The following is a 27,096-nucleotide window of genomic DNA, read 5'->3' on the forward strand; positions in this document are numbered from 1 at the left end:
TTCCAGCCTACCCTCCATGTGGACAACGAGGGGCGTTTGCTCTGCGCAGCTCCCCCACTCGCTGGGGTGCCCCTGAGAGGTGGCACCCTGGCGCAATGCGCTAGTAGCCCCAATAGGAAAGATGGGTCTGGGTGTGATTTTGCGTGACTTTGACCAACCCTGAATACCACTTGCTGGAAGCCACAGAAAGTAAGTGTGCTCTTGTGCTTGGGCTCTGCTTGCTAGTTTTCCGCAGGCTTCTGGGTGGACCCTGTGAGAACAAGGACGTATCATGGGTTTAGTTAAAGGTAGTCATCATGCACAAAACTTGGCCATGTGTTTTGATCTTGCATCTCTGATTTATAGGGAGACCCATAGGAGTTTTCTCCTTCCCACCCCAGGCCCAGCTAATACTGCCAAAACAAAAGCAGGTAACTAGTTCCAGAGGGTGTGTGTGCATATGCACACATACCTGCACTTTGTATATTGTATATTATAAAGCTAGACAGGGAAAATAGCACAGTACGCATTCTGATATGAATGCTGTCAGTACAGTTCTGTCATTTAAACACCTATTACTACAACACTTCACATAAATAAATGGCTGCTAACTTTAGTTCGATATTTTAAAATCATTCCCATTTTAGACAAAGATTTTTTTTTTAAAAAAAATCTATATGGCCTATTTGCTGTTGTGTAATGCTACATGAAAATGTATGTTGGGAAGCAAAAAAGAATGCTGATGAGACAGAGTAACATAAATGGAGCATTAGGTTGTAGTGCACATGGTGAGTGTTTAAATATTATTCCTGTAGGAAATGTTTTGGGTCATGGTTTCTTGGTTTTTTATTATTATTCTTCACAATTTGTCCTATGCACATTCTTCCAAAATAGAGATTAAAGGTGACTGCTCAAAGCAAGCTGTTGCCAAAGACTAACAAATTTGAAAAGTCATGCCAAGGAAGTGGAGGTATTTCTCTTCTCCATCCCTGTATGGAATTTGGATGTACTGAAGTCAGGGGGGTAGATGCATTGAGCAAAATTCCATTTGCTTATGCATATGAGCTAGTTTGCTTACATTTCCACATCTGCAGATTCTTACTAACGCTCTGAATTTGTCACGTTACATTGGGCAGCGCTCTCTCTCTCTCTCTCTCTCTCTCTGTGTGTGTATGTGTGATGACATGAATAATTGTCTGTAGAAAGTCAAACTATTGGCCTACCTGGTGATGTGATAGAATCTTAGAATCTTAGAGTTGGAAGGGACTCAAGGGTCATCTAGTCCAACCCCCTGCAATGCAGGAATCACAGCTAAAGCATCCCTGACAGATGGCCATCCAACCTCTGTTTAAAAACCTCCAAGGAAGTAGAGCCCACCACCCTCTTATGGGAGTCTATTCCACAGCTAAACAGCTCTTACTGTCAGAAAGCTTTTTTCTGAATATTCAGTCAGAATCTCCTTTCTTGCAACTTGGAGTCATTGATTTGAGTCCTACCCTCCGGAGCAGGAGAAAACAAGCATACTCCCTCTTCCATGTTGTAAGACATCAGAGATCCAAAATGCAGTGTCTGGAAAAGCAATAGTAACCTGCTAACTTTTTTTTTTCAATGCAAACACCCACATATGGAGTAAATGTTTGTGACAAAAGAATAGGCTTGGCCTTGAGTGTTTGGCCAAGTGTCCACAATGTCATTCTTAGCTCATTATATCAGATCCTGCAGATAAAGGGATTTAAAGATTAAAAGGCAGTTTAAATAGGGAACCAGTGAGTTATGCCAGCCTGTGCTATGGGGAGCTTGTTGCAGGCCCCGCAACATTGTGTAATCTAACATCCAAAGAAGCTGAGAAATACATTTCTTTTGAGATGGGGACATAGCCAGTTTGACATAAAACCACTTGTCGTTTGCTATGCCCATTGCAACCTCCTTCTGTTACTTACTAATGTGTTCTATCTGTTCTTGGCTGGGTTCTGCCAGATGGGTGTCACTCTGATCAGCTTTCTATGCCAGCCTGAGTTCTCATATGAGAAAACGGATAGAACTATCTGTGCTTTGGAGAACCCTTGAACAGCTTTGCTTTCTATCTGGAGCTGGATACAGATTAAAAGGGGGAGTGTGTTTTTATTTCCTCAAAGAGGAGGCCCAAAAGCATAGGAGCATGTTGGCAGAAGAACAAGGAGAATCGTAGGCAGCTGGTGATTGTTCCTAAACGGACTCGACCCAGTATACCTGAAGGGGCATCTCCACCCCTGTTGTCCAGCCCAGACCTTGAGGTCCACCTCCAAGGGCCTTCTGGTGGTTCCCTCATTACGAGAAATGAAGCTACAGGGAACCAGATAGAGGGCTTTCTCAGCAGTAGGGCCCCCATGGAATGCCCTCCCATCAGATGTCAAGGAGATAAATGACTACAAATTTTAGACTTCTGCAGGCAGCCCCGTATAGTGAAGCTTTTAATGTTGGATATTTTATTATGTTTTTAATATGTGTTGGAAGCTGCCTAGAGTGGCCGGGCAACCCAACAAGATGGGCAGAACAAATAATAAAAATATATTCTTAACCTTATTCTAAGGCTAGGCATTTCCTTCTTTGGAAGAAGTGGGGATGGTCAAATCTATCAATATTGTTTTTTTCATCCCACCCCTACCCTAATTTTAAACTCAGTTGTCCAAATTCTCACAGCAATTTGCATTTTCAAACTATTTCATGGTCATTTTTCCATGAATTTTTAGTATGAATTTCTCCCAATAAGCACAATTATATAGTTTTGACTAATAATGCACATTTTTTGCAAACAACCTTCTGTAGCATGATGCTTTTTTGTTTTATTTTCAGCAATTTTATGTGCACTTTCCCCCAGTAGATGTATCTGGGTACACAATTGTTTGCATGGGGCATTGCACCACAGAATTCATAGAAGTGTGGATTTCGAAGTGTGTTTCTGTTTGCATATTGGTTTGAAGTATTTTCTCATTAGAATTTGAACAAAATCAAAATTTCCCCCTATCTTCATCACTTTGCCTGTGGCCAGGAAGCCTCATTGTGCTGCCCCTGATGTGTGGCAGCCAGGACCTCTGACCTACCAGTCAGCATATTCTCCTGCCCCAAATTAAACTCTGTAATCCAGATCATTGGGGGCTTCAAAGTGGAAGAAGATGCACTCCAGCAATTCAGAGTAAATGGTTTGGAATGACTTGTGTTAACAGCCAAACCACAGACTGCTAAGGAAAGAGGGTGGAGAGTGTTTGCATATGGCGTGTGATGGTATTGCAAATGTGAATGGGGAAAGTACTTTCTTTACACACACACACACACACACACACACAAAACAAAACAAAACAAAAACAAAAACACAACAACTATGGCAAATGGTATGCAAACTGAATGTTGGAAACCTTTTGGGTGAACACACCCAGAGGGAATACAGTGGTACCTCTACTTAGGAATAACTCTACTTACGAATGGAGCTCCATCCGCCATATTGGATGCAGTTTAGATAGGATTTTTTCTACTTACGAATTTTTAGATAGGGTTGCTTCGACTTACGATTTTTTTCTCCCAATGCAGTCCTATGGGATTCGACTTACATTTTTTTTTGACTTACGAATGTGCGTTTGGTACGCATTAAATTCGTAAGTAGAGGTACCAATATACTCTGGTGGAATTCCTTGGGTGTATGACTTTAGCTTCTAGTTACAAGGAGATGCTGCGCTACCCAGTAGATGGTCCTCCCTCCCTCTCCCTGAAAACAAAACTTGTGAGGCAGTGGAATTGGCTGGCAATTGGCATGTATTGGCTGGAAGCCTTGCAAATATTAAACAGTCTACTTCACTAAGCATTTACAAACAGTAAATGTATATTGATGTTTGCTTGTTTGTTTTTCACTGTGCCAGTGCTCATTGCGAAACAGCCGTTGCCAAATGATATGTTTGAATTTGCCATTCCTTTTAAAAAAGAAAGAAAGAAAGAAAAGATTTAAATCTCTTATTAGGTTGCTGGCATTTCTTAATCTGTTCTTCTCTTCTCATTTTTATTTCCTAGTTCTTAGTGTTCAGTTGGACAACTCCTTAGCCATTCTGGAGATGGACTTGCTTTCCAGGACCTACCTCTTGGCAGCCTTATTAACCTGTATCGTGTTTCAGTCCGGTGCCCAGGAGAAGAATTATACGGTGCGGGAGGAGTTGCCAGAAAATGTCCTAATTGGCAATTTGCTTAAGGACCTCAACTTGACTCTGGACCCTGATGTGCCCCTTTCGTCACCCCTGCAGTTCAAGCTTGTGTATAAGACTGGGGATGTTCCGCTGGTGCACGTGGAGGAGAATACTGGAGAAATATTCACCACTGCCAACCGCATTGACCGGGAAAAGCTCTGCTCTGGCATATTTAGTGAGAACCGCTGTTTCTATGAGGTGGAAGTTGCTGTCCTGCCCGATGAAGTTTTCCGACTGGTCAAGATCAGGTTCCTGATTGAGGATATAAATGACAATGCTCCTCTTTTTCCATCAACGGTCATCAACATCTCTATCCCTGAGAACACAGCCATCAATTCCCGGTATTCTGTCCCATCTGCTCTTGATCCTGACATTGGAGTGAACGGCATTCAGCACTATGAACTCCTTAAGGTGAATGTTGGTCCTTGTATCTCCCCTCATCTCCATTATTTCCCCTTGAGTTTCTTAATAATTTCTAGGATCTTGCATTGCATTTAACTTTCAGCAAGAGGAGGAATAAGGAAAGATGGAAAAGATGGGGGTATTGATTGAAAGTGGAAAAGTGAAAATAAAACAGAGGGGTGGGGAATGGACTGGAGTGGTGGAAAGATAGTAGACAATTGAGTAACAACAACAACAATGTTTCATTTATAAACATCTTAGCGTTTTGGGATCTCCTCTCCCTATATTCCCCTCCTCATTTCTCATGCAATAAGGGATTTTCAAGTTTGCCTGCCTTATATACATGATCTAAACTGGCGAAATGTGGTTTGTGGGCTGCACCAAAGAAAGTGTTTTTTATGTGTGTGTGTGTGTGTGTGTGTGTGAGAGAGAGAGAGAGAGAGAGAGAGAGAGAGAGAGAGAGCGCAAGCACACACACAAATGCATTCTCTCTGAATCACTCAGGCACAATTCATGTGTTGCCTTGGCAAACCCTCTCTTCTGCATTTAACTACTCACATGAGCAGTCAACTTCTGTGTGAGCCTTTTGCTGTTGGTGCAGGAACCTTAGCTAGGAGAGGGGATGAGAAGAAGAATGACATCTTGCCACCCAACTACTTTTATAGCCATCAGTATATACCTTGAATCCAAAATAAGCTGGATTTCCAGACATAACATTTTGACCAATCATTGGCATCCCGTGCGCTAAATATGTGGGGAAATTCACAACCACTTTGTGTGATGTTTTTCATTTCAGTACTAGTTAGTTTTAGACTGCCTGAGCTGTCAGTCCCATAAGAACTGCACGCTTGGACATTTTTCAAAACTTGCAGCATGCGTATGTGTGTGTGTGTGTGTGTGTGTGTGTATATATATATATATATATATATATATATATATATATATATATATATATATGTCAAGGAGAAGCTGGAGGTAGGGATGTACTTAGTGAATGTGACCAGTAGCTCTGGCAGTGAAGCATATGAAAGCGAACAAGGGAGCCCCGTGGAATAGTGATATGCACTGAAGCAAATTAACATTCTCGGAGAAGCAAAGAGGAAGCCCTCCATCTGACTGGCTCAATCAGCCTACTTTGGTAATGCTTGGGTAGCTTAATAGTAAAGGGGAATGAAAAGTTATTCACACACAAAGAAAAGAGCAACTGTAATGATGCCCATTCTGTAGAAACAAGCAGAGCATTTGACATTACAAATAATTTTCCGTGTGCGTGATGCTGGGGTGGTGCGAGGCAGACAGTTTCTCCTTGGTTTCTTGATGAGCAAAAATCTCTGGTGAACATTTATTGGTTGCTCAAGACAGGGGTGTGATTGGGGGGGGGGAGATGGTTTGCCAAAGATAACACTTGTGACTCACCAAGAAGGACTAAATTTTTTGGCCTTTCAGATGTTGTTATACTCTAGCTCCTATCATGACTGGCCTTTTGGACTGATAGAAGTTGTAGTCTGGATGCATGGTTCATCTCCACCAGGAGCTGTGCATTCAGTATTATGGGCCCAAGTTTATGCAACTCCATTTCAGTTGAGGTCAGACAGACTCACTCCTTGCTGAATTTCCAGCAATTAATGAAGTTTCTTCTTCTTATTATTCCATCACACATTTTAATTGGTCTGATTTTTATAGTTTTAACAGATTCTTACCTTTTCCATGTTGTATTCCTTGTTCCTCACTTATAAATGATTGCCATTAAGTATTATATAAACAAATAAATTGCAGCCAAAGAAGTGATTTTTAACCTCTGAATCTGCTTGAAAGTGAGATGGACCTTTGGTGGTACATCACTGTCCTGCCTCTTTCAACTGGCAGTGGTTTGCAAACATCTCAGGTAGTGGACATTCCTATCACCTGCTGTCTGATCCTTTCAGTGGATTTGTTAGGGGTTGAACTTGTTATCTTTTGTATGAATAGCCTATGTGCCTCCCCCTTTCCTTCATTGCTTGTATATACCTGCTTCTTTCTCCGAGGAACCTTTTGCTTGTGATTGGTGGCAGTCTTGGCTGTTACTGCTTTTTCTAGCTGATGATGAACCTTTATTTCATACAGGCTCAGGAGCTCCAATGCCAAAATGAAGCCCTACTGTTCAGAAAGGTTTCTCAATCATTTCAGTCAAAGGAGCAGTGGGGCCCTGCTGTGCTTGGGTCCCGATTGCGAACTTCCCATAGGCATTTTGTTGGCCGCCAGAAGAACAGAATGCTCAACTAGACAGGCCTTTGAAATAAATGGAACAGTCTTCACAACACACACCTCCTTTGTGTAAAGTTACACGGCCATGTATTGCAGCCACCTAGGGAAATAAGGCGGCAAGGTACAAAGGCTTGACACCAAAAATCTGAATAAGGGAACAAAGGTGTGGGATACTATAATCACACGTAACAAACTGGGCAAGTCAGCTCCACCAAGGGGGAGAGGTAGTGTTGCATCATGTTTTCAGGTAAGTAGGGAGACCATACTGTTTCACTCTACCCTGCCAATAGTGTCCCTGTTTTCCGGGGACATCCCTTATTTAGGGAAACCATCCTGGTTTCTAATTTGATCCCAGAATGCCCCACTTTTCCTTAGGATGTTCCCTATTTTCATCAAGGAAATCTTGAAGGGTATGCCCTGCCAGGGGGGTTGACAACACTGCAGGCAAGACTTGGGACTATGTCGTTCAATCTTAAAGGTGACTACCCTCACCAAACATTAGCTGTCTACCTGCCAATGTGGGAAATCTAACAGCAACCCATCCCTCCACTGAGGACATATGCCACCAAGCCAGTGAAGTGTAAGAAACACTCCCCCCCCCAAAAAAAAACCCTAGCAAGCAATGCCAATCAACTGATGGGCAACAACAAAGAAAGCCTACTGCCCCCACCCAAAGGTGACCTGCCAATGCCTGGACTGAACGAAGTAGGATTGGTGGATGCCACAAAACTTCCAGAAGGCTGACAGAGCTGGAGCTAGCTGCTTGGGTACCCAGAGCGGCGCACATGCTGTGCACCCGGGGGTGGGGCTATGGGGGTAGGGTGAGCCGCCCTTGGTAGGCTGCTTCCTGGGCAGCAGCAGGGGGGAGGGAGCTGCACCACTTTGCCAGCAACCTTCCTCCCTTCCCTCTTCCTTTTGACAGCTCGGGTGAGGCTCCCCCCCCCAGGAAGCAGCTTGGGAGTGGGGGGCAATGGTGTGCCGCCCACCCATGACTCCCAAGCCTTCCCCGAGCTGTCAGAATGAAGGGGGGAGGCCACCAGCAAGGTGGCACAGCTCCACCCCTTCCCCCGACAGCTCGGGGTAGAAGAAGAAGAGTTTGGATTTGATATCCCGCTTTATCACTACCCAAAGGAGTCTCAAAGCGGCTATCATTCTCCTTTCCCTTCCTCCCCCACAACAAACACTCTGTGAGACGAGTGAGGCTGAGAGACTTCAGAGAAGTGTGACTAGCCCAAGGTCACCCAGCAGCTGCATGTGGAGGAGTGGGGAAGTGAACCCGGTCCACCAGATTATGAGTCCACTGCTCTTAACCATGATAGGCTTGGGAGTTGTGAGTGGGCAGCCTGCCAAATGTCACCCCCCTCAGTGATGACATCCGGGGCTGTCCACCCCACTACCCCTTCCTCCACCCCTGAAGGCCAGCAGAAGGTGTGGCAGGGTTAAGTAGCTAAACCTCAGCCCTACGCAGCATACCTGAGCAAACGTGAGGCAAGAGCTATGTCTCCTTTCCCTAAGTGATTGCATAGACCACCTACTGCCGCAGCAACTTCTCTTGAATTGAACTACAAAATATTTTTTTTTCCCGCTGACTCTTTGCCTTTGTTTCTTTGCTCTAATCACTAGCTGCGTGCCAGCAGAAAGTAGAAATGGGCTGAAATGATGAAGTTTCTTTTTATAGATCACTTTACCAAGATACAGTGCTGGTGCTTTAAAGTGTCCCACTGTCTTGGGGACTCAGATGCAGAAATAGTAAAAGAAGAGAGAGAGGCATACCTGTTGCCCACTGGACAAGCATAATAAACAGTGTAAAGGGGGTGGGGAGAGACAGATCATAGTGAATCATTGCTCTTCTGTTGTAAGTTACCATCCCTGTGTTATTAGGAGTATTGCACTTTCCCCATCTGTGTATATCCCTCTACCTTACCATCCACACTGTACACCGTGGCATAGCTGCTGTGGGTGAGCCCATTTGAAGCTCAACACACCTTCACTATAATTTTTTGTAGTGTGTGTAGTCTCATGACCCCCCCCCCTTTATTTTAAATTAGTCTATACCAGTAAAATGCATTTCTAGCTGTAAGCTCTTCTGAAAAACATGGTTTGGGGAAAGATGGAAGAGCCACAGGGAAAATACAGGATGAGCATGATTGGATGTGTGGATGCCCCATTAAAAGTGAGTCAACAAAGCATTGCAGTTCCACACCCATCTCCTAGCCTGGAAGCATCCTTCAATTGCAAAGAAATGACTTAGCAGGGGCAGCGTTAACTGTCTAGAACACTTTGTATTGAGAAAGGTCTTCATGATGACTTGGCAGTGCTATACGAAGATTGCAAATGTATTTGAAATCGTTTGCATGGGTTTTATATATTTCCCTCTCTCTTTTTTGGTGATTTACAGTAAATAGGTCATTGCAAATGATTTATTTAAAATGATGCATGCTTTGGCACTGTTGGGTAAAAATCCAATTCATGTGAATGGCCTGTGGTGGAGAGAGGGAGGAAGCAGGATTAAAAGAGAGGGGCGGTGGGGCTTGGTTGATATAGGTGGAAGGGGAGCAAAAAGTGCTTTTGCAACTTGACTGCAGGAGGAAATGCTTCCAAGGAGGAAGAGGAGCCATTTAATAAATGAGGAGGTGATGACATTAATGAGGATTCTGAAATAGCTGAGCTTTTAGATTGCTCTTGGGCGGTGGGGGGTGGGGAAATCTGACCTTTATCAAGCAACATAAAATATATGGCATAGTGATTTTCGAAGTAACAGAGGTTTTGCCAACCTGTGTAGAAGGCAAATAAGTATAGAAATCGCTCATTAAAAGTTGCTTTGGACTGGAGTGTAAATTTTGCTGAAGTGTCTAGCTAGGTGTTTGGAAAATAGCCTAAAGATTTGGTGTGAATGCATACTGCATCTATATAAAATACACACATACAAACGTGCTCACATAGCTGTTTATCTCTGTGCCTTGTACTGTTTTCTCCAGTGCCAAGAAACTCTTAGATGAGGCAGAAGTGGAGCTAATATACACCTAGGAGTTTTACATAACAGGTACATCATAGTGCAATCCTGTACAAGTGTGCTTAGTAGGCAGCCCCATTAAGCTCAACAGGATTTACTCCCATGCAGTGGTGTCTCGTGCCCATTGAAACTAGTAGGGCAGAATCCATGGAACCCAACAGTAGGTGGAGTTAGAACCAAGGAAAGGGAGAGCCAGCCAATTCAGATTTTGCCCTCCTCCAGCCCCACTGCCAAGTTCTACAAGAGCAACACAGGGTCATCCAAATTTCCATTTGTCTTGCCATTCCCCCCAGGAAAATCCAGTCTTTACAGCAAACATCAATAGGGTTTCCCATAGATTGATGTTTGCTCTGATTCAGCATTAAATAGCAACTTTTCCTGGGGAAAGTAATGGGGCAAACAAAAAACTGATTGGAATGCAAAAAAAAAAAAAAACCCCTTTTTGCATTGTAGGCATGGCACAAGTGGAAATGTGAATGAATCCTGAGACAAAAGGAGGAAGAATCTACCCCCTGGCAGGCAGTGGGACAGACTGGATGAGGGCAGGCTGGTTGGTGGGGCAGTGGCTCATTTGCATGAATGGACCATGGGTCTATTGATTAAAAGTAGATCTGATAGTACTGGTGGTGGTGAGATGAGCTATAAATCAGGAAGTTTCCAGTCTGGATTTCACATTTGCTATGGATTCATTAAGTGGACTTAGGCAAGTTCTCCTTTCTCAGTTCCTGGTCTGCAATGTGGGGATAATATTGAACTACCTCACAGGGTTGTTATAGGATAATAAGCTGCTGTGTGTGAAGGTTTAATATTATCAGGATGAATATCTATTAGAAGTGTTAGTGGTTTTTGCTAGTGCTGCAAAATCACGAGGGCCTTTTTAGTGAAAGCAGCAGATATTCCATCAATTTGGCCCAAGGCATCTCCTTACTACCATGCTACAGGCGATCTTTTGGTGTGTTTTTGTTTCCTTATCTTCTTGTGTCGTGGCACATAGCTGCCAAGTTCCGGCCTGAGAAATAAGGGACTGGACCGGAAGTAGCAGACCGGAAGTAGCGCTGCCACCATTTTGGAACTGGGCGGAGCATGCTCAGAAGCTACTTTTGATGCTGCTCTGCCCTGTTCCAAAATGGCCGCCGCACCAGAAGTCGTGCTGCAGCCATTTTGAATAAACCAGGAAAAACAAAAAAAATCCGTTTTTTTTGGCTGGGAACAGCTGGAAAAACGGGGGTTTACCGGGGAATACGGGAGACTTGGCAGCTATGTCGTGGGAGGAAGGGCATTGTCTATATATGGAGGACCTTACCATTGTTTCCATGTGCCTGGGGCAGTAATGTTGCCAGGCCCACACAATATTGTGGGGCACAGGAAGAAGCTCCAAATCAATGGCTTTCATGCTGCTACTGAAAAGAAAAGAGCTGGTTGTGCATGCACTTTGGGATTTGGTATATTTGCCTTCCAAAGGTTGTCTTTTGTTCATGGTCAAAATTTGACTGTTTGTCCTTTGGAAGCAGGTTGCTTTGTGGTTCCTACTGGTTCTGTGAAGCAACTTGCTGAGGAAAAAAATCATTTTTAAGCCTGTCAGTCTTTCCCTGCGTTGAACCACCATTTGTTTTGATCACTCACTTAGGGCCCAGTTGCTCATCCATTTTTTAAAATTACAAATATCCAACAAATTATATACAGTGGTACCTTGGTTTACGTACACAATTGGTTCCGGAGGTCTGTACTTAACCTGAAGTGTACTTAACCTGAAATGAACTTTTGCGTTGAAAGTAATGGAAAGTGGATTAATCCGTTCCAGACGGGTCCGCAGACTACTTAAACTGAAAGTACTCAAACCGAAGCATACTTAAACCAAGGTATGACTGTATAAAGTTATGAAAGAAGCAAGCTCCATGTGGTACTATATTTCTGCTACATACTTTTAGTAAGTATTAATATATAACTATTTTAGACAGTTATGTGCATTGTTGTATACATCTGTTTATGTGCTAGTTGCTTTAGAAAACCCAGAATGCGTATATAATAATAATTTATTATTTATACCCCGCCCATCTGGCCGGGTTCCCCCAGCCACTATGGGCAGCTTCCAATTAAAATACAGAAATCCATCAAACATTAAAAGCTTCCCTAAACAGGGCTGCCTTAAGATGCCTTCTAAAGGTCTGGTAATTGTTGTTTTCTTTGACCTCTGGTGGGAGGGCATTCCACAGGGTGGGTGCCACTACCGAGAAGGCCCTCTGCCTGGTTCCCTGTAACTTAGCTTCTCATAGCGAGGGAACCGCCAGAAGGCCCTCGGCACTGGACCTCAGTGTCCGGGCAGAACGATGGGGGAGGAGACGCTCCTTCAGGTATACTGGACCGAGGCCGTTTAGGGCTTTAATGGTAAGCACCAACACTTTGAATTGTGCTCGGAAACATACTGGGAGCCAATGTAGGTCTTTTAGGACCGGTGTTATATGGTCTTGGCGGCCGCTCCCAGTCACCAGTCTAGCTGCCGCATTCTGGGTTAGCTGTAGTTTCCGGGTCACCTTCAAAGGTAGCCCCACGTAGAGCGCATTGCAGTAGTCCAAGCGAGAGATAAATAGAGCATGCACCACTCTGGCGAGACAGTCCGCGGGCAGGTAGGGTCTGAGCCTGCATACCAGATGGAGCTGATAAATAGCTGCCCTGGACACAGAATTGACCTGCGCTTCCATGGACAGCTGTGAGTCCAAACCTCTCCTATTAATACTGCCTTCATGTGTGGGGGTGATGATGATTTTCACCACATAAGGCAGGGGTCAGCAACCTTTTTCAGCTGTGGGCCGGTCCACCGTCCCTCAGACCATGTGGTGGGCCGGACTATATTTTGAAGGAAAAAATGAACGAATTCCTATGCCCCACAAATAACTCTGAGATGCACTTTATATAAAAGCATGCATTCTACTCATGTAAAAACACACTGATTCCTGGACTGTCTGCGGGCCGGATTTAGAAGGTGATTGGGCCGGATTCGGCCCCTGGGCCTTAGGTTGCCTACCCCTGACATAAGGCATAAGGATCTGCACTCTGAGAATGGCTTCACTATTAGCATATAGGATTCGCTCTGCAGATGCGTCTTGTTGCACAGCACCTGCTAACTGCTTGTGACCCAATGTATCCTGGGTTTGCTATCTTAGTGCCCCTCCAAGTGTACATTTTATTCTGCTTTCATGATGATTTTTTGCTCATGATAGTATTGGACTGTTCATACAGGTTCCCACTTTCAATGCTGTTTGTAGCTGCAGATGTTTTGGGGTGGCATACCACTTTGCTTCCAATCGATGCAGATACCATAACGGCCCATTGGAATCCTGTGGGGGGTTTTATGCTGCAAATGTTCTGGGTTGCTATCTGTGTTGTAAAGGCACTGTTATTGTGTCAGTGACACAAAAATTCATCCAGAGGAGCCTTTAATGAGTGTGTGAATGGGGAGTTAAACATACGAGTCCGACTCCTTCCAATTCTAGGTTCTGTGAATTGGATTTGGGAACAGAGCATCTCAGAGGGAAAAAGAGGGGAAAAGACTTGCTTCCTTTTCCTTGCTCCAAGGAACATTCAGAACTTGGTCCAAGATCTACTGAAGACCAGTGGATGTTACAATAGTGCTGATGCAAGTAGTAGTAATACATTATAAATTTGTAGCCAGAACATGCAGATGCCGACTACAGCAGACTTGGTGCCCTTGCCTATATTTAAGAATGAACTTTTCAACTCATTAACATTATCAGTGCTTTATGCTACAGCCAATTCTGCTCTCAGACCTCTCCAAATACTCCGTCAACCTCTTCTCCACTTTTAATAAACTTAACAGTGGTTGCCGATGATTGCTTGAGGCCAATGTCTTCAGATGGCATGCTAATTATGACTGTCTATGCCTATATGCCAACCAGCTGGGAGGGGGGGGGGCAATCACACTGACCAGGCATATAGGCATTTTTAAACACTTGCTTCACTTTATTTAAAAGTGGCATAAGCAACATAAATTAAATAAGTGAAAAGGAAGTGAACGTTTTGGATGGAGAACTTGTAGCCTTCCAACCCCAGAAATCATGGCCAGTGGTCAGGGATGATGGGATTTGTAGTCCAGCAACATCTGGAGGGCTACAGTTTCCCCCCTCCTCTGTTACTGCTTGCAGTCACTGAAAAAGTGCAGAACCTGACTTCCAGCCTGTTATGATCCAAAGTTTGTTGGAAATGTACTGTACAGGGAGTTGGACTAGATGACCCTTGGGGATCCCTTCCAATTCTATATTTCTATGATTCTGTGATTCTGTTAGCTACTAGGTGGAAATGCAAAACTGCACTGGTCTTCATCTCTCCCCATGAAGAATAATTAGCAAAAGAGAAGTAGTTTAAAATTGCTCATTTTGTGTAGCATTCTGCAACCTGCCCTTCTTAGAAGCAGGTTTTGAATGCCCCTGTGCATAGGTTTGCCTACTTCTTATTAAGCACAGAGTAAGTCCTGTCCCGACATTAACCTTTAGTGAGATTTTTTTCAGGGCAGACGGCTAAACATAACCAGTTGTTGTTGTTCTGCTTTAATTCAATCAGCAATGTGATTCCCCACAGGAATATGCTGCAGACTCAATATATTCATGGACAGGCATGTCATGCTGTGATATCAATTCCCCACAATGATTATAGCAGCATTTTCCCTTAATTTGAAGGATCTGTGTATCAGATTTATAGCCCCACTTGCAACTCTGTGTAGTGGTTCCATCTCCAAGACATTTTGTGTGTGTGTGTGATGCTTTGAGCTATTTTCTAAGTACACTGCTGGCCTGGAGAGCTAGAAATAAAAGTGGCACTTTGCTTCTAAATAGATTAATTTGATAGCCTATATATATATATATATATATATATATATATATATATATATATCACACACTGGAAGGTTTTTTTTTTGGCAGGAAGGTACCTTCTACTGTAAATTCTCTAGGGTGAAAAAAACCCCTCTTAAAGCAGTGAAACTGAACTGGGATTATGTGTTGTTCTCTCATAGCTGCCAAGTTATCCCTTTTTAAAAGGGATTTTCCATTATGCTGAATAGGCTTCCTCGCGAGAAAAGGGAAAACTTGGCAGCTATGTGTTCTCTCTTTCTGCAGAAATGTCCATTGACCCCCCCCCCCCCAAAAAAAATCCCTTAAGTGGTGTGTGATGTTCATTCCCATTGAAGGTTGTACACTCTGATAGATAATGCCAGCAGATGGAGGGTTGTTGTGGTAATCTACCCAATTTGATTGCCAACTCAAGTGTTGCTGCTCTCTTCATGGGGGGCATGCACCCCAAACCCTCTTTATGGCCTGGACATCCATTCTATAGACTGGGAGAAATGGCATTGCTATTGTCTCCAGCTCATGGAAATTCAAAAACAAATGCCATTCACAGCTGGTCCTTTGAGTGTGGTTCTAGGTTGAGTGTGTGGTTCTATGTTATGACCAAATGGGTGCTTGGCAGTCCAACCACACAGGTTCATGCCTGTTTGCTTTCCTGTGTTACTAACACTCACAAAATCTAGGCCTGAAACCACCATCCAATTCCCAACCTTTTGAAACAAGGGTGATTGATACAGGATAATAGCACTTTAATGATTAGCAAATTTATCACGGCACAAGATTATGTGGGCTTCAGTGCACTTTATCATATACAAAATAGGTTTATAAAAACACAGGAGTCTGCCTTATGCCCAGTCAGACCATCTAGCTCAGTATTGTCCACACTGACTGGCAGCAGCTATCCAGAGTTTCAGGCAGAATTTTATTCCAGCCTTACCTGGCGATGATGGGGATTGAATCCAGGACCTTCTGCATGCAAAGCAGATGCTCTGCCACTATGATTGCTCGCCAGTGTTATATTGAGGTGCACACATTCTGTTTATTTTATTGGTGATGTACAATAAAACCAGTAACACATCGTGAAACAAAAATATGAGTGTTTGTTTGTGTGTAAGCAGTGAGATCAGAGGAAAAGGAAACACAGAAACTACAGTGATAATGATTTAATTAAGATCAGCAGTTCACAAAACAATTGTTGATAGCCCAGGCAATCTGGCATTGATTTAATCACATGTAGAGTGATTAGAAATCCTCTGTGGATTTCCCAGTCCAGGAACAGCTATAGCTGTTGAACTAATCAGTTGTTAGTGAGAGGCACTTCTAGCCACTGAGGAGACCTGAGCTTCCAGTGGCAAAAGTGGACCCAGAAGCACCCCAAAACTGTGAACCTGCTCCTTTACAGAGGGAGTGCAACTGCCCTGTGACCCTTTTATAATGTGCAGTTGACGTGACAGAGTGTCAAACCAATATTCCGGTTGTCTTCTGAGTGTGCGGCTCCAATATCCCTTTGCCACTTGCCTCCGAAATTTCTGCCTAATTTTAAGCTTTTAATTATATTTTAGCTAGTAATAATTCTGTTTCCCCATGATTTTTGCATGACTCTGAAGGCACTGTATATAAACATTGTGGAAGGATATGTTCATCCACTCTCCCCCTACCCAAAACACACATGCACACACCCACACACCACTACGTGTGAACAACAGAAAAATGTAGATATGAGCCCAGGATTATAGACTGGAGCCAAGCTTGTGGTTAAATCTAACTTTACAACACCTCAGTTACATAAGAAATCACTGTTTATGAGCCGAGCAAGCAACTCTGATTCAAATTGATTGGGCAATGGAAAATAACAACAGTAGAGAGAAGAGAAGGACATACAAAATTAATTTTTATGGCCTAGAGGACATGATTTTTCTTCACCTTATGCCATCCCTGCTCAGAGCTATGTATTGCTGTTAATATCTGAAGCGGGGAGAGAAGAGCGAAGGCTGGGGAGAGAGAGAGAAAGCACAGACAGGCAAATGTCAGTTGAAAACGCCACCCCTGTGGCAGACGTAACAGCCTAATGGAATAACTCCACTGCGACTTGAAAGTAAATTGAATCCCTTTTACAAGGGGCCTAATGTTTCACTTAGAGGACTGCTGCCGCCACACCAACTTGCTGCTTTCTGCCACCTTCAGGGGGGTGGGGGTGGTAGAGTGATTGCTTTATTTAGCCTGAATCAAAGCCGGGATGCAGAGTGACCACAGCTCACATCACTACCTTTGGAAATTCATCTTCACAAGCCCTCTTCTCATGTGCTGGCAGTTGGGAGGAGAGGCAGAGAGGACAATAAAGTGGTATACTGGCTCTTTAAGTAGGTCACTGATAGCCTAGGGTGGTTGTTATCAGCGTCCACCTTATGTGGAAAACAAAACCTGTCAATGTGAAGCTCCCTCTACTTGTAAACAGACCTTTATTAATGCTGACAGGACTTGTTGAAAATTATGGAGTTTGACACAAATAGGATTAGGTAACTTCAGACTTCATTATTCTAGGAGTATCAAATGCCTCCGGTAAATGTACAGTAACCTATTAATACTGCCCCCCCCAAAAAAAAATGTTATGCGCTGTGGGAAATGGCTGTGAATATTTCTTTTCCCTCCCCACCCCCCACAGATCAGGAAGAAGAAGCTGCATCCCTGAAACTGAATTAAAATGTATGCAGGAATTTCCAAGGAATCCACCTTGTTTGGAGCTGCAAACCAGAGTGGACAGATTTGGCATGCTTGCTGATCACCATGTTGTACTGCAGACAACAGCTTGGGGCAGGGCTGTAGGTCAGTGACAGCATGAGCCAGTGTGGTGTAGTGGTTAAAAGTGGTAGACTCATAAGCTGGGGAACTGGGTTCGCTTCCCCGCTCCTCCACATGCAGCTGCTGGGTGACCTTGGGATAGTCACACTTCTTTGAAGTCTCTCAGCCCCACTCACCTCACAGAGTGTTAGTTGTGGGGGAGGAAGGGAAAGGAGAATGTTAGCCGTTTTGAGACTCCTTCGAGTAGTGATAAAGCGGGATATCAAATCCAAACTCTTCTTCTTCTTCTTCTTCTTCTTCTTCTTCTTCTTCTTCTTCTTCTTCTTCTTCTTCTTCTTATTCTTATTATTATTCTTCCGTACGCAGAAGGTCCCAGGTTCAGCCCAGAGCACCTGCAGATAGTACAGGAGGCTGGTGAAAGAAATCCTCAAAAAACACTGCCAGTCAGTGCAGACAATATGGAGGTCCAACTTTGTAAAAAAACCAACAAGCCCAGTTTTCCTGTGTTCCTGTGTTTGGTGCAGGGCGGGATATTTTGTCTGAAGAGTTTCACCAGGTTCCACTGTTAGATTTCTGGTTGAAGTGAAGGTTTCCAGAGTACGCTCTACTTCCATCTCTTTAGCTTAGTAGTTAAGTAGTAGAATGTCAGCTTTTCATGCAGAAGGTTTCAGGTTCAATGAAAGAAGGAGCAAGCTTGTTTTCTACTGTTCCAGAGGCTTGGACTCAAGCCAATGGGTTCAAGATACTAAACATCTGGAAGAAAATTCTGGCAATAAAAGCTGTTCGACAGCGGGAGATTGTGGGCTCTCCTTCCTTGGTGGTGTATAAGCAGAGGTTGGATGGTCATCTGTCCTGGATGTTTTAGTTGAGATTCCTGCATGGCAGAGGGGGTTGGACTAGATGACCATTGGGGTCCCTTCCAGTTCTGTGATTCTACAGCATGCTGCTTGCTGGTATCCATGTGGATTCTCTGCACGTTTCAAAATCTGAACACATGCCTCTTTCATAGCCTTGAGTTTCCCTTAACATTCACACTTCTTGGACTCATGAGTTCAAGTTTTGACAGATCTCTTGCACTGTTTAGACATGAATTCTTAAAAGGCCATTATTGGCTATTCCCCAGCTAGCTAGCAGAGTGTGCTGCAAGCGATTGAGCTAGCTCCAGCAAAGGAGCTGGGAGAGTTTCTTACTAGGTCTGAAAAATGACACCTGGAAGACAAATGGGAGCTGTCATAGCTAAGCCTCTGAGGAATGCCTTCCTAGCTCAGTGGCTTTACATAGCTAAATCTCAGAGTGCCGCATCAAAAGGTTCACACCCTGAAGGTGCTTACAGGGGGTTCTTGCTGCTGTCAGGAGTCATAGCTACTGCTGATCATAAATCCATTTTAAACATATTTCTCTTCTCAAGGCTCTGGAAACTTACAGAGCAACTTCTATGGGCTTTATTGCCATGTGCCCTGTAAACGGCCCACCACGAATGGCTGTCAGCTGTGTGCGTAGCTGAAAATGTGCCTGGCTGTGCCATTTTTAAAATTCATTTTGGACACTTTTTAAATTAATATTTTATTAAGAGGATTTCATTTGTAAAAAGATAGAATGAGGGGGGAAAAGAAAGAAAAAAGATGAGTGAGAATGAAAATAGAAAAGAAACAATACCGTCACATTACTGTACATTAATATACAAGAATAAGTATATTGTTATTATACTTTGGTATGAGCTTTCATGTGCATGCACACTTCATCAGATAGTGTGCATCTGAAGTGTGCATGCACATGAAAGCTCATACCAAAATAAAAACTTAGTTGGTCTTTAAGGTGCTACTGAAGGAATTTTTTTATTTTGTTTCAACTCAGACCAACACAGCTACCTTACCTGTTATTATACTAATACACATATACTTGTTGTGTAAACTCATTCCAAATATCATTGTATTTATCCAAAGAAAGTCTGCATCTATAAGCTGTCCGTTCATATGTTGCCAATGTTGTCAAGCCATTGATTAAGGGGAATCGTATCTCTATTCTTCCAATTCATCTGTATCAGTCTCTTGGCCACCATTAGGGTGTATAGAATCCATTTTTGTTTTCCTGTTGTCAATTTCCATACAATGTTCAAGAGCATATTCACCTCTGGAAATCTAAAATTTTTTCCATAGTGTCTTTATATAGTCGAGCACATTCTTCCAAAACTTAGTAAGTGTGGGACACAGTAAAATATATGTTTCAAAGAAGCATTGCCCAGTAATCTCCAATAAACTTGTTGAGCACTTGAAGATTATCAGATGAACACACACAGAGCTTGAATCAACAAAATGTCATTGAAAATTACTGGTACCTTTCCTGCTCACCCAACATTGATGTTTATAACCCAAATTACATATGATTCTGTTTTAAGGTTTTGTCTGATCTAATTTCATCCTCTCTAACATGTTGCTTAATAAGTTTCGCTATTCTCCTCCACTTCAAACCCCACTATGGTCTTCACCTATGGGAAATAACTCTATATACAGACTTGAAAAGGTTTTCAGTCTTTAAAAGCTTTTAAATTTGCCATCTCTGCATATTCTCCAACATTTCTCCAATGAAAATAGGGACATCCTAAGAAAAAGTGGGAGATTCCAGGATAAAATCAGAAACTGGGATGGCTTCTCTAAATCAGGGATGTCCCTGGAAAATAGGGACACTTGGAGGTTTCGTCTCTGGATATTCCAAGATTTTCATCAACCATTCTTCCTTGTGCTTTCTCCTCCTTCCATTTCTGAGTGTAGAGATTCCTTGCCGGTGAAGTCACATACATAAATACAGTTGAGGCTTTCTTTGGGATTTTGCTGTCTAGTCACTTTAATTTTTTTTCTTAATTTCATTATATATTATGTCCCAAAGGTTTTCAAGAAGACACTGTTTTACATTGGGAAGCGTCCTTAGAATATAGTCTATAAAAAGGTGTGACAAAATGCTTTTAACAGTTTAAATTCACAGCGTTGCCTACATCTGACCTGCCTTCCACCTTCAGACAGTTATCGGCTCGAGGAAACCTGAAAGCTTTATTAAGGAAGTCAGCACAGTGTAGGCATTACCCAGAGTACAGGATACACAATTCATTAGTCTACAGCAGAACAGGGCAATTGCAAACCAAGGACATTGAATGAGAAAAGCCCATTGGTATTCTCTGTGTTCAATATAAGAAGATACCTTATACTGACCACTGGCCCGTCTTGCTCAGTATGGTTGGCACTCAATGGCAGTGGGTCTCCACTTTCAGACAGTGGCTTTCACACAGGGAATTTCCTCCAGAGCTACCTGGTGATGTCAGGGATGGAACAGGGGACATTCTGCATGCAAAGCAGATGATCTTCCAGCAATCTATAGCCTTTTCCCCAATTTACAATCATGCTACATGTTGTTGTTTAGTCGTGTCCGACTCTTCGTGACCCCATGGACCATAGCACGCCAGGCACTCCTGTCTTGCACTGCCTCCCACAGTTTGGTCAAACTCATGTTCGTAGCTTCGAGAACACTGTCCAACCATCTTGTCCGTCTCATGCTACATAGACGGTGCTTATAATGTTATTGGATTAGACTTCCCTACCTGAATCTCATGGGAACCTTCAGCACTTACGGAAGAGAAATGGTACGTTTGTGATTGTCCCAGCAAACAGACCTGCTGCTTCCTCTGCTGTGCCAAAGTGTCTTGACCTCTCTTGACAGTGCTGGTGGTCTCAGATCTCAAAGACAATTATAGTATTTGAAAGCCATGCTTATTGTTGGTTGGTACCATGGTCTTTTAGGCATCGCAGCTGGGCAAAATAAAATAAAATTCCAAACTGTCAGGTTCTGTTATCTTAACATCTCTTCAGGGCCCTGTCTAAGGACTGCAAGATAAAACTTTCCTTCCAGGCATAGAGAATAGAGGGGCTGGAGGCCAGGAGTTGATCAGTGTATCCCTTGACTTCCAAGGCAGTGATTTTCTCACTAGCTGTCAAGGAGAAGTAGTGTCCAGCTTAAGCTTGTCTTTGTGTAGTAGGGATGATAGGCCAAAGCTGGAAGGGACAAAACTGTCACGTGGGATCCTATACTTCATCTGTCTTAACATTAACACAGTCTTTTGCTGATGCCCAGGGAAATCTCGTATGCTGGGTGTTATGGATACAGTAATTCTCCCCACGCGTGGTTCCTAAAGGAAAAGAGTTTGCTCATTGAACCGCCTTGTAATTGGCAGTTTTTCAAAATCTGAACTTTTCCTGCATCTTTCTTTTTTTAAACCTCCTAAAATTGGATTAAAATGTACGTTTCCTCTGCAGGAAAGGTAAAACAATCAATAATGTGAGCCTTGAGGCCCACACCTATAAATCACTGTGAAAGCCTCAACAGAAAACAAATTGTATGATGCGATGGCATGATAGTACCACGTGTGCACGGGGGCATGGGTTGTCGTGGGGTTTGTTTGTTTTTTTGAATAACTGAAATGCAACTGTAAATGGAACAGTCTTAGCAGTTCCTGGAAGAACCACAGGGTAATTCAACACCCAAAGCATTTTCGTAGCCAATTTATTTCATTTGAATCTGCAACTTGCCTCCGACTCCTTGTGTGAGAGACTGAGAGTCTCCTTTCAAATGCGGGGGAGGGGGGGAGAGCTGAGTCCATAGAAATGGTTGTGAGGGAGGGGCCCTGCTTGATCATAAAAGGGCAGAAAAAGAATTTCCAGACCCAAAAGAACATAAGAATATATGGATGGGTTAGGCCCGTCCATTTCCTATATAAGCCAGCATCCTGTTCTCAAACGGCCAGCCAGATGCTTGTGGGAAACCTGCCTACTGTATTTAAGCACAAGAGTCCTCTCCATTTCTGTGGTTTCCTGCAACTCTCATTCAGAAGCATTACTGTCTCCTACTGTGGAGACAGAACACAACCATCATGGCTAGTAGCCTTCGATAGCTCCCTCCTCCATGAATCTTTCTAATCCTCTTTTAAAGCCACCTACATTGGTGAGTGCCATTGCCTCCCACAGGAATGAGTTCCATAGTTTAACTGTGTGCTGAGTTCCTTTTCTGTGTACTGAACCTTCCAATGTTCAGCTTTATTGGATGCCCATGAGTTCTAGTGTAAAAGTGTGCTTTACTCAGAAGTACCCAATAGCAATGTATTGGGGTGCAAGGGGAAGAAAATCAGGCTATATCACGCCATCTCTTAAATCAGTTTCCTTTCTGGTTTTAGTTTTTTCCCTATATTCAGAAGCTGAGGTAGGCATAAAAGACCAAATCCATGACTAAGATTTCATATAAGCTTGTATGAGTACTTACTTGAATTCATTTTAAAAGACTTTTTTTCTGAGTCCCCTGGGTTACTGATGTAGGAAGAGTGGTAACTTGAAAGAGGTTCTTCTCCATTGTGGCTCTGAAATAGGGAATGTCATATTTAGGAAGGCTCTTATTGGGCAGAAATGGATGTTATTTTGGAGGAGGGTAAAAGTGTGTGTTATGTACCCATATTTTCCTACATGCCATGTGAGCTGATTTTAATCTGACCACCACCCCCCCGGCCGGCACTCTGGTTTTTATTAACCCACTCAGGCTTCATTGTTCTATTACTCTTTTTATATACTGTGTTCTAAATGATACTGTTTTTATTACTGTTCTTGAGTTACCCTGGGTGTCTTGTTAAACTGATAGGTGGATAATATATTAAGTTCAGGATTCATTGTGGACATGCGTCTTCACAATGTCTGAGTAGTTCCAGCTTCAAAGCCCCCTATGGATGCAACATTTTACAAATAGGTATCTATTCTTTAAAATAGACTGCTCGAGGTACGGTGGGGACCTAAGTTAGAGCCTCCAACAAGTTTCCCTGCAGATCTTGCTACACTATCTGAAATAGAGCTTTTGGCAGATCTCCCGGCAAAGAAAGTTCAAGAGCTGCCGTGCAGCAGTCAGTACAACAGGTCTCTGGATTTCACTCAAGACTTAAAGTAGTTTATAAACAAAGCAAAGTAGAAGCTGGAAACCAAGCCTTTTGAGGAAGGACTGAAGGAGCAGTGTATACTTAGCCTGGAAAAGGGGAGACTGAGAGGAAATGTGATAGCCATCTTCAGATATCTGAAGGGCTGCCACATGGAAGATGGAGTGAGCTTGCTTTCTCTGGCTCTGGAGGGCAGGACTAGAACCAATGGCTTCATGTTACAAAAAATGAGATTCTGACTAAACATCAGGAAGAACTTTCTGACAGTAAAGCTGCTTGACAGTGAAATGGTTGCCCTTGGGAGATGGTGGAGTCTCCTTTCTTGGTGGTTTTTAAGCAGAGGTTGGATGGCCATATGTCATGGATACTTTAGTTGATATTCTTGCATGGCAGGAAGTTGGACTAGATGACCATTGGGGGCCCTTCCAGGTCTACAGTTCAATGATTCTCTTATTCTATAATTGGTTTATTTGGAGCAGAGATGCAGAATTTGTGGTTCTCCAGATGTTGTTGGATTCCTACTCCCATTGTTCCTAGCTAGTTTGCCACTGGTCAAAGCTCCTAGGAGTTATAGTCCTGCAACACCTGGAGGACCATCCAGCTTCGCCATTCCTAACCTGGACGTTAAATAACAATGAGCACAATTAATCATATTAGCCTGCTGAAATATGGTCCTGCCCGTTCAGTAGGGATTGTGAAACTTGCAGGAGACAATCACATTAGATTTGAATTTGGCAGTGGACAATACCACCTGGCTCTGCAGCCCCTAAATATAGAAACCTGTTTTGTTTTATTTTTACATCGACCTCTTTTCTAGCTCTCTAAACTTTGCATTGCTTCAATGAGTTATAGGTGGTCCCTTCGTCTATAATTGTGGTGCTTTACCACAATGAGTTATTGACAGCTTTTCCAGCTGGTAACAGCTTTAGTGTGTTGTGCAGCAGTGAGTTATTGAGAGATTTTCTGATAACTGCTTAACTCCTGGCTTTCTTGCCCAGTTTATCAATGGCCGTTCCGTGAATAACTGTCGGACTTTGCTTCTGCCATTGTGGTTATCAGCTGCTCCTTAAAGGGCTAACTGCCTCCAGGGTCTCTGCCCCAAGAGTATTTATGGCTGTTCCATTGATAACTTCCTGTCTTCGCTTTTCTTTTCTTTTTTCTTTTTTTAAAAAATAAGAAGATCACAAACACAAGTGACAGAGGGGAGCTTCTATCAGTGAGTGATGAATACTATTGACCTGCTGCTCTGAATTTCTCTGCCTTAATAGCCTTGCACCATTTCTAACCTATTCTGTACCCACATAGCCTTTTCTCTCATTCCTCTCTTGTTACTGTTTTCTCTTACATACTGTATTGAAACAGTATTCAGCTAGTGCATCCAGTCAGTGTAAAGACCAGGCACCCCCAAACTTCAGCCCTCCAGATGTTTTGGACTACAATTCCCATCTTCCCCGACCACTTGTCCTGTTAGCTAGGGATCATGGGAGTTACAGCCCCAAAACATCTGGAGGGCCGCAGTTTGGGGATGCCTGGTAGAGATTTACACTTGTGCAATGAGACTTTCCTTGCATCTCTTACCTTGCATATCCTGTGCACTCCCCAAACCTGCTACAGTGAGTGGATGATGATGATGATGATTATTATTATTATTATTATTTATACCCCGTCCTCCCCGGCCAAGACCAGGCTCAGGACGGCTAACACTGAATATAAATACAGTAAAAACATTTTTTTTAAAACAGTTGATTAAAATATAAGTCAAAATGCAGCATAAAATGCAGCCTCGTTTTAGTGGTAGCCCATAGATCAAAGCCATAAGGGGAGAAAATGTCAAATATTCACTGGGGCCAACTATCCATGCTGGTCCTACATGGGCCAGCAAAAAGAGCCAAGGGGAAATTTATATACAAATCCCATATAAAGGGTTACATTAAAAAAAAGATTTAAAAATATATATAAATGGGGGGAAGGGGGTTCCCCTTCCCCTTCCCCTGAGTCCAGCCCAAAAGCCAGGCGGAACAGCTCCGTCTTGCAGGCCCTGTGGAAAGATATCAGATCCCACAGGGTCCTGATCTCCTGCAGTAGGGCGTTTCCACCAGGCCGGGGCCAGAGCTGAAAAGGCCCTGGCCCTGGCCCTGGTTGAGGCCAATCTAACCTCCCTGGGACTCAAGACTTCCAAAGTGTTGTTATTTATGGACCTTAAGATCCTCTGCGGAGCATACCAGGAGATGCGGTCCCATAGGTATGAGGGTCCTACATTTACGGGGTGCATGGTGGGAGGAAAGGGTGTGGGGGGGGGGGTTCTGACATGCAGACAGAAGACCTTTTCTGGATGGAACAAATTATATAGCACTACTACTTTAGATACAACCCCACCGTTAAGATGTAGTTTGTAAGCCCTTTGAGGCAGTGACTTGTTTGCTGTTGTTTAAGTAAAATTTCATTTTTAAAAATACAAGTATGCATAAAAGCCACATAACTGAAAATAACATACAAAAATAGGGGGAAATGTTTACATACATGCCTATATTAGTGAATTGCGTGCAAACATGTGTATATGGTATATAGTAACATATCTGCACCATTATATTGGTGAATTTGCATGACAACAATTTTTTTTAAAAGGAAGAAGCTCACCCTGATGATTTGTGAAGAAGTGAATTTAAGATGGGGGGGGGAGGGAGAAACTGATATTGACAAGTTTGCCTACCCCTACTCAGTGTTGCTCATGCATGCAAGTTTTTCACAGAACCCACACAACAACACCCTCATGAAAATGGCACCTCGCACCCTCCACAACTGAATTGAATCTGGATATGCCATTTCTGCAGCAAATTTAATAAGAAGAAAAAACACACAGCAGCAAAAACAACAACACTAAATCTGTTCAGCAGAGGGGGTGGGAATATGGAATGGCATTCCGATGAGTGTGGTATCACTGCAAAGAAAGTATGGGAGCATCCAGACTTTGCGTGTTGTTGGTCCTCGTGGTGTGGCACATTACAGTTTTCTTTCTTCGAGCTTCATCTACCATCTCCCTGTGAAATAAGTTCTTTAAAGTGTTCCTTGTCTGTGATGGACTCCCCAACCAACATGGATGTGATCGGTTGCAAATATACTGCTTCCCTGATAACATCAATCAAACTCTCTTTAGACAGCCTTCATCCATAGTATCTCCACAGCCTGGTGACCGTACCGTGACAAATGAGGAGGAGAAGCAGAAGTAAAATATGCACAGGAAAATGGCTTAAAACGCACACAAAATCCTCCTCCACAGTAGCCTGCATCAATATTTTTTGTGTGAAAAATTACTAGTAATGCCTTTTGCAATTGCAACAAAATGAATTTATAAGAAATGGAGTATACTGTGCTTCCTATTTTAGGTAAATCTTTCCGAATTTTACTTTTAATGCTGTTTCATTCAAGTATATGCAATAAGCTAAAGGATCCCTTGACTCAATCCTGTGATCCACTGCTTCAGTACAAAACTCTGGCTGTGATCAGGCTGTTAAAATACCTAGATCTTGTTTCTCAGGAAATTAGTTGCACCTCTTTCAGTGGGCAAAGAATGCAACTTTGAACATTGACCCAGGAGTCCAGCTGCTGTCTCAGGGATATAAAATTTCATTCTAATTC

General features: G+C 43.1%; 1 protein-coding gene across 1 annotated transcript in view; it reads left to right on the forward strand.

Annotated features, from left to right (window-relative positions):
* Positions 1 to 27,096, forward strand: part of LOC118084139 (protocadherin-11 X-linked) — a 177,540-nt gene that overhangs the window by 96,584 nt on the left and 53,860 nt on the right. The window contains exon 2 of the mRNA XM_060270233.2: positions 4,018 to 4,598. Coding sequence (XP_060126216.1) covers positions 4,059 to 4,598 — 540 coding nt within the window. The 5' untranslated portion in view covers positions 4,018 to 4,058. The remainder of the gene's footprint in view (positions 1 to 4,017; positions 4,599 to 27,096) is intronic.

The sequence above is a fragment of the Zootoca vivipara genome, chromosome Z2 (assembly GCF_965207765.1).
Source record: "Zootoca vivipara chromosome Z2, rZooViv2.hap1.1, whole genome shotgun sequence".
Taxonomy (NCBI): domain Eukaryota; kingdom Metazoa; phylum Chordata; class Lepidosauria; order Squamata; family Lacertidae; genus Zootoca; species Zootoca vivipara.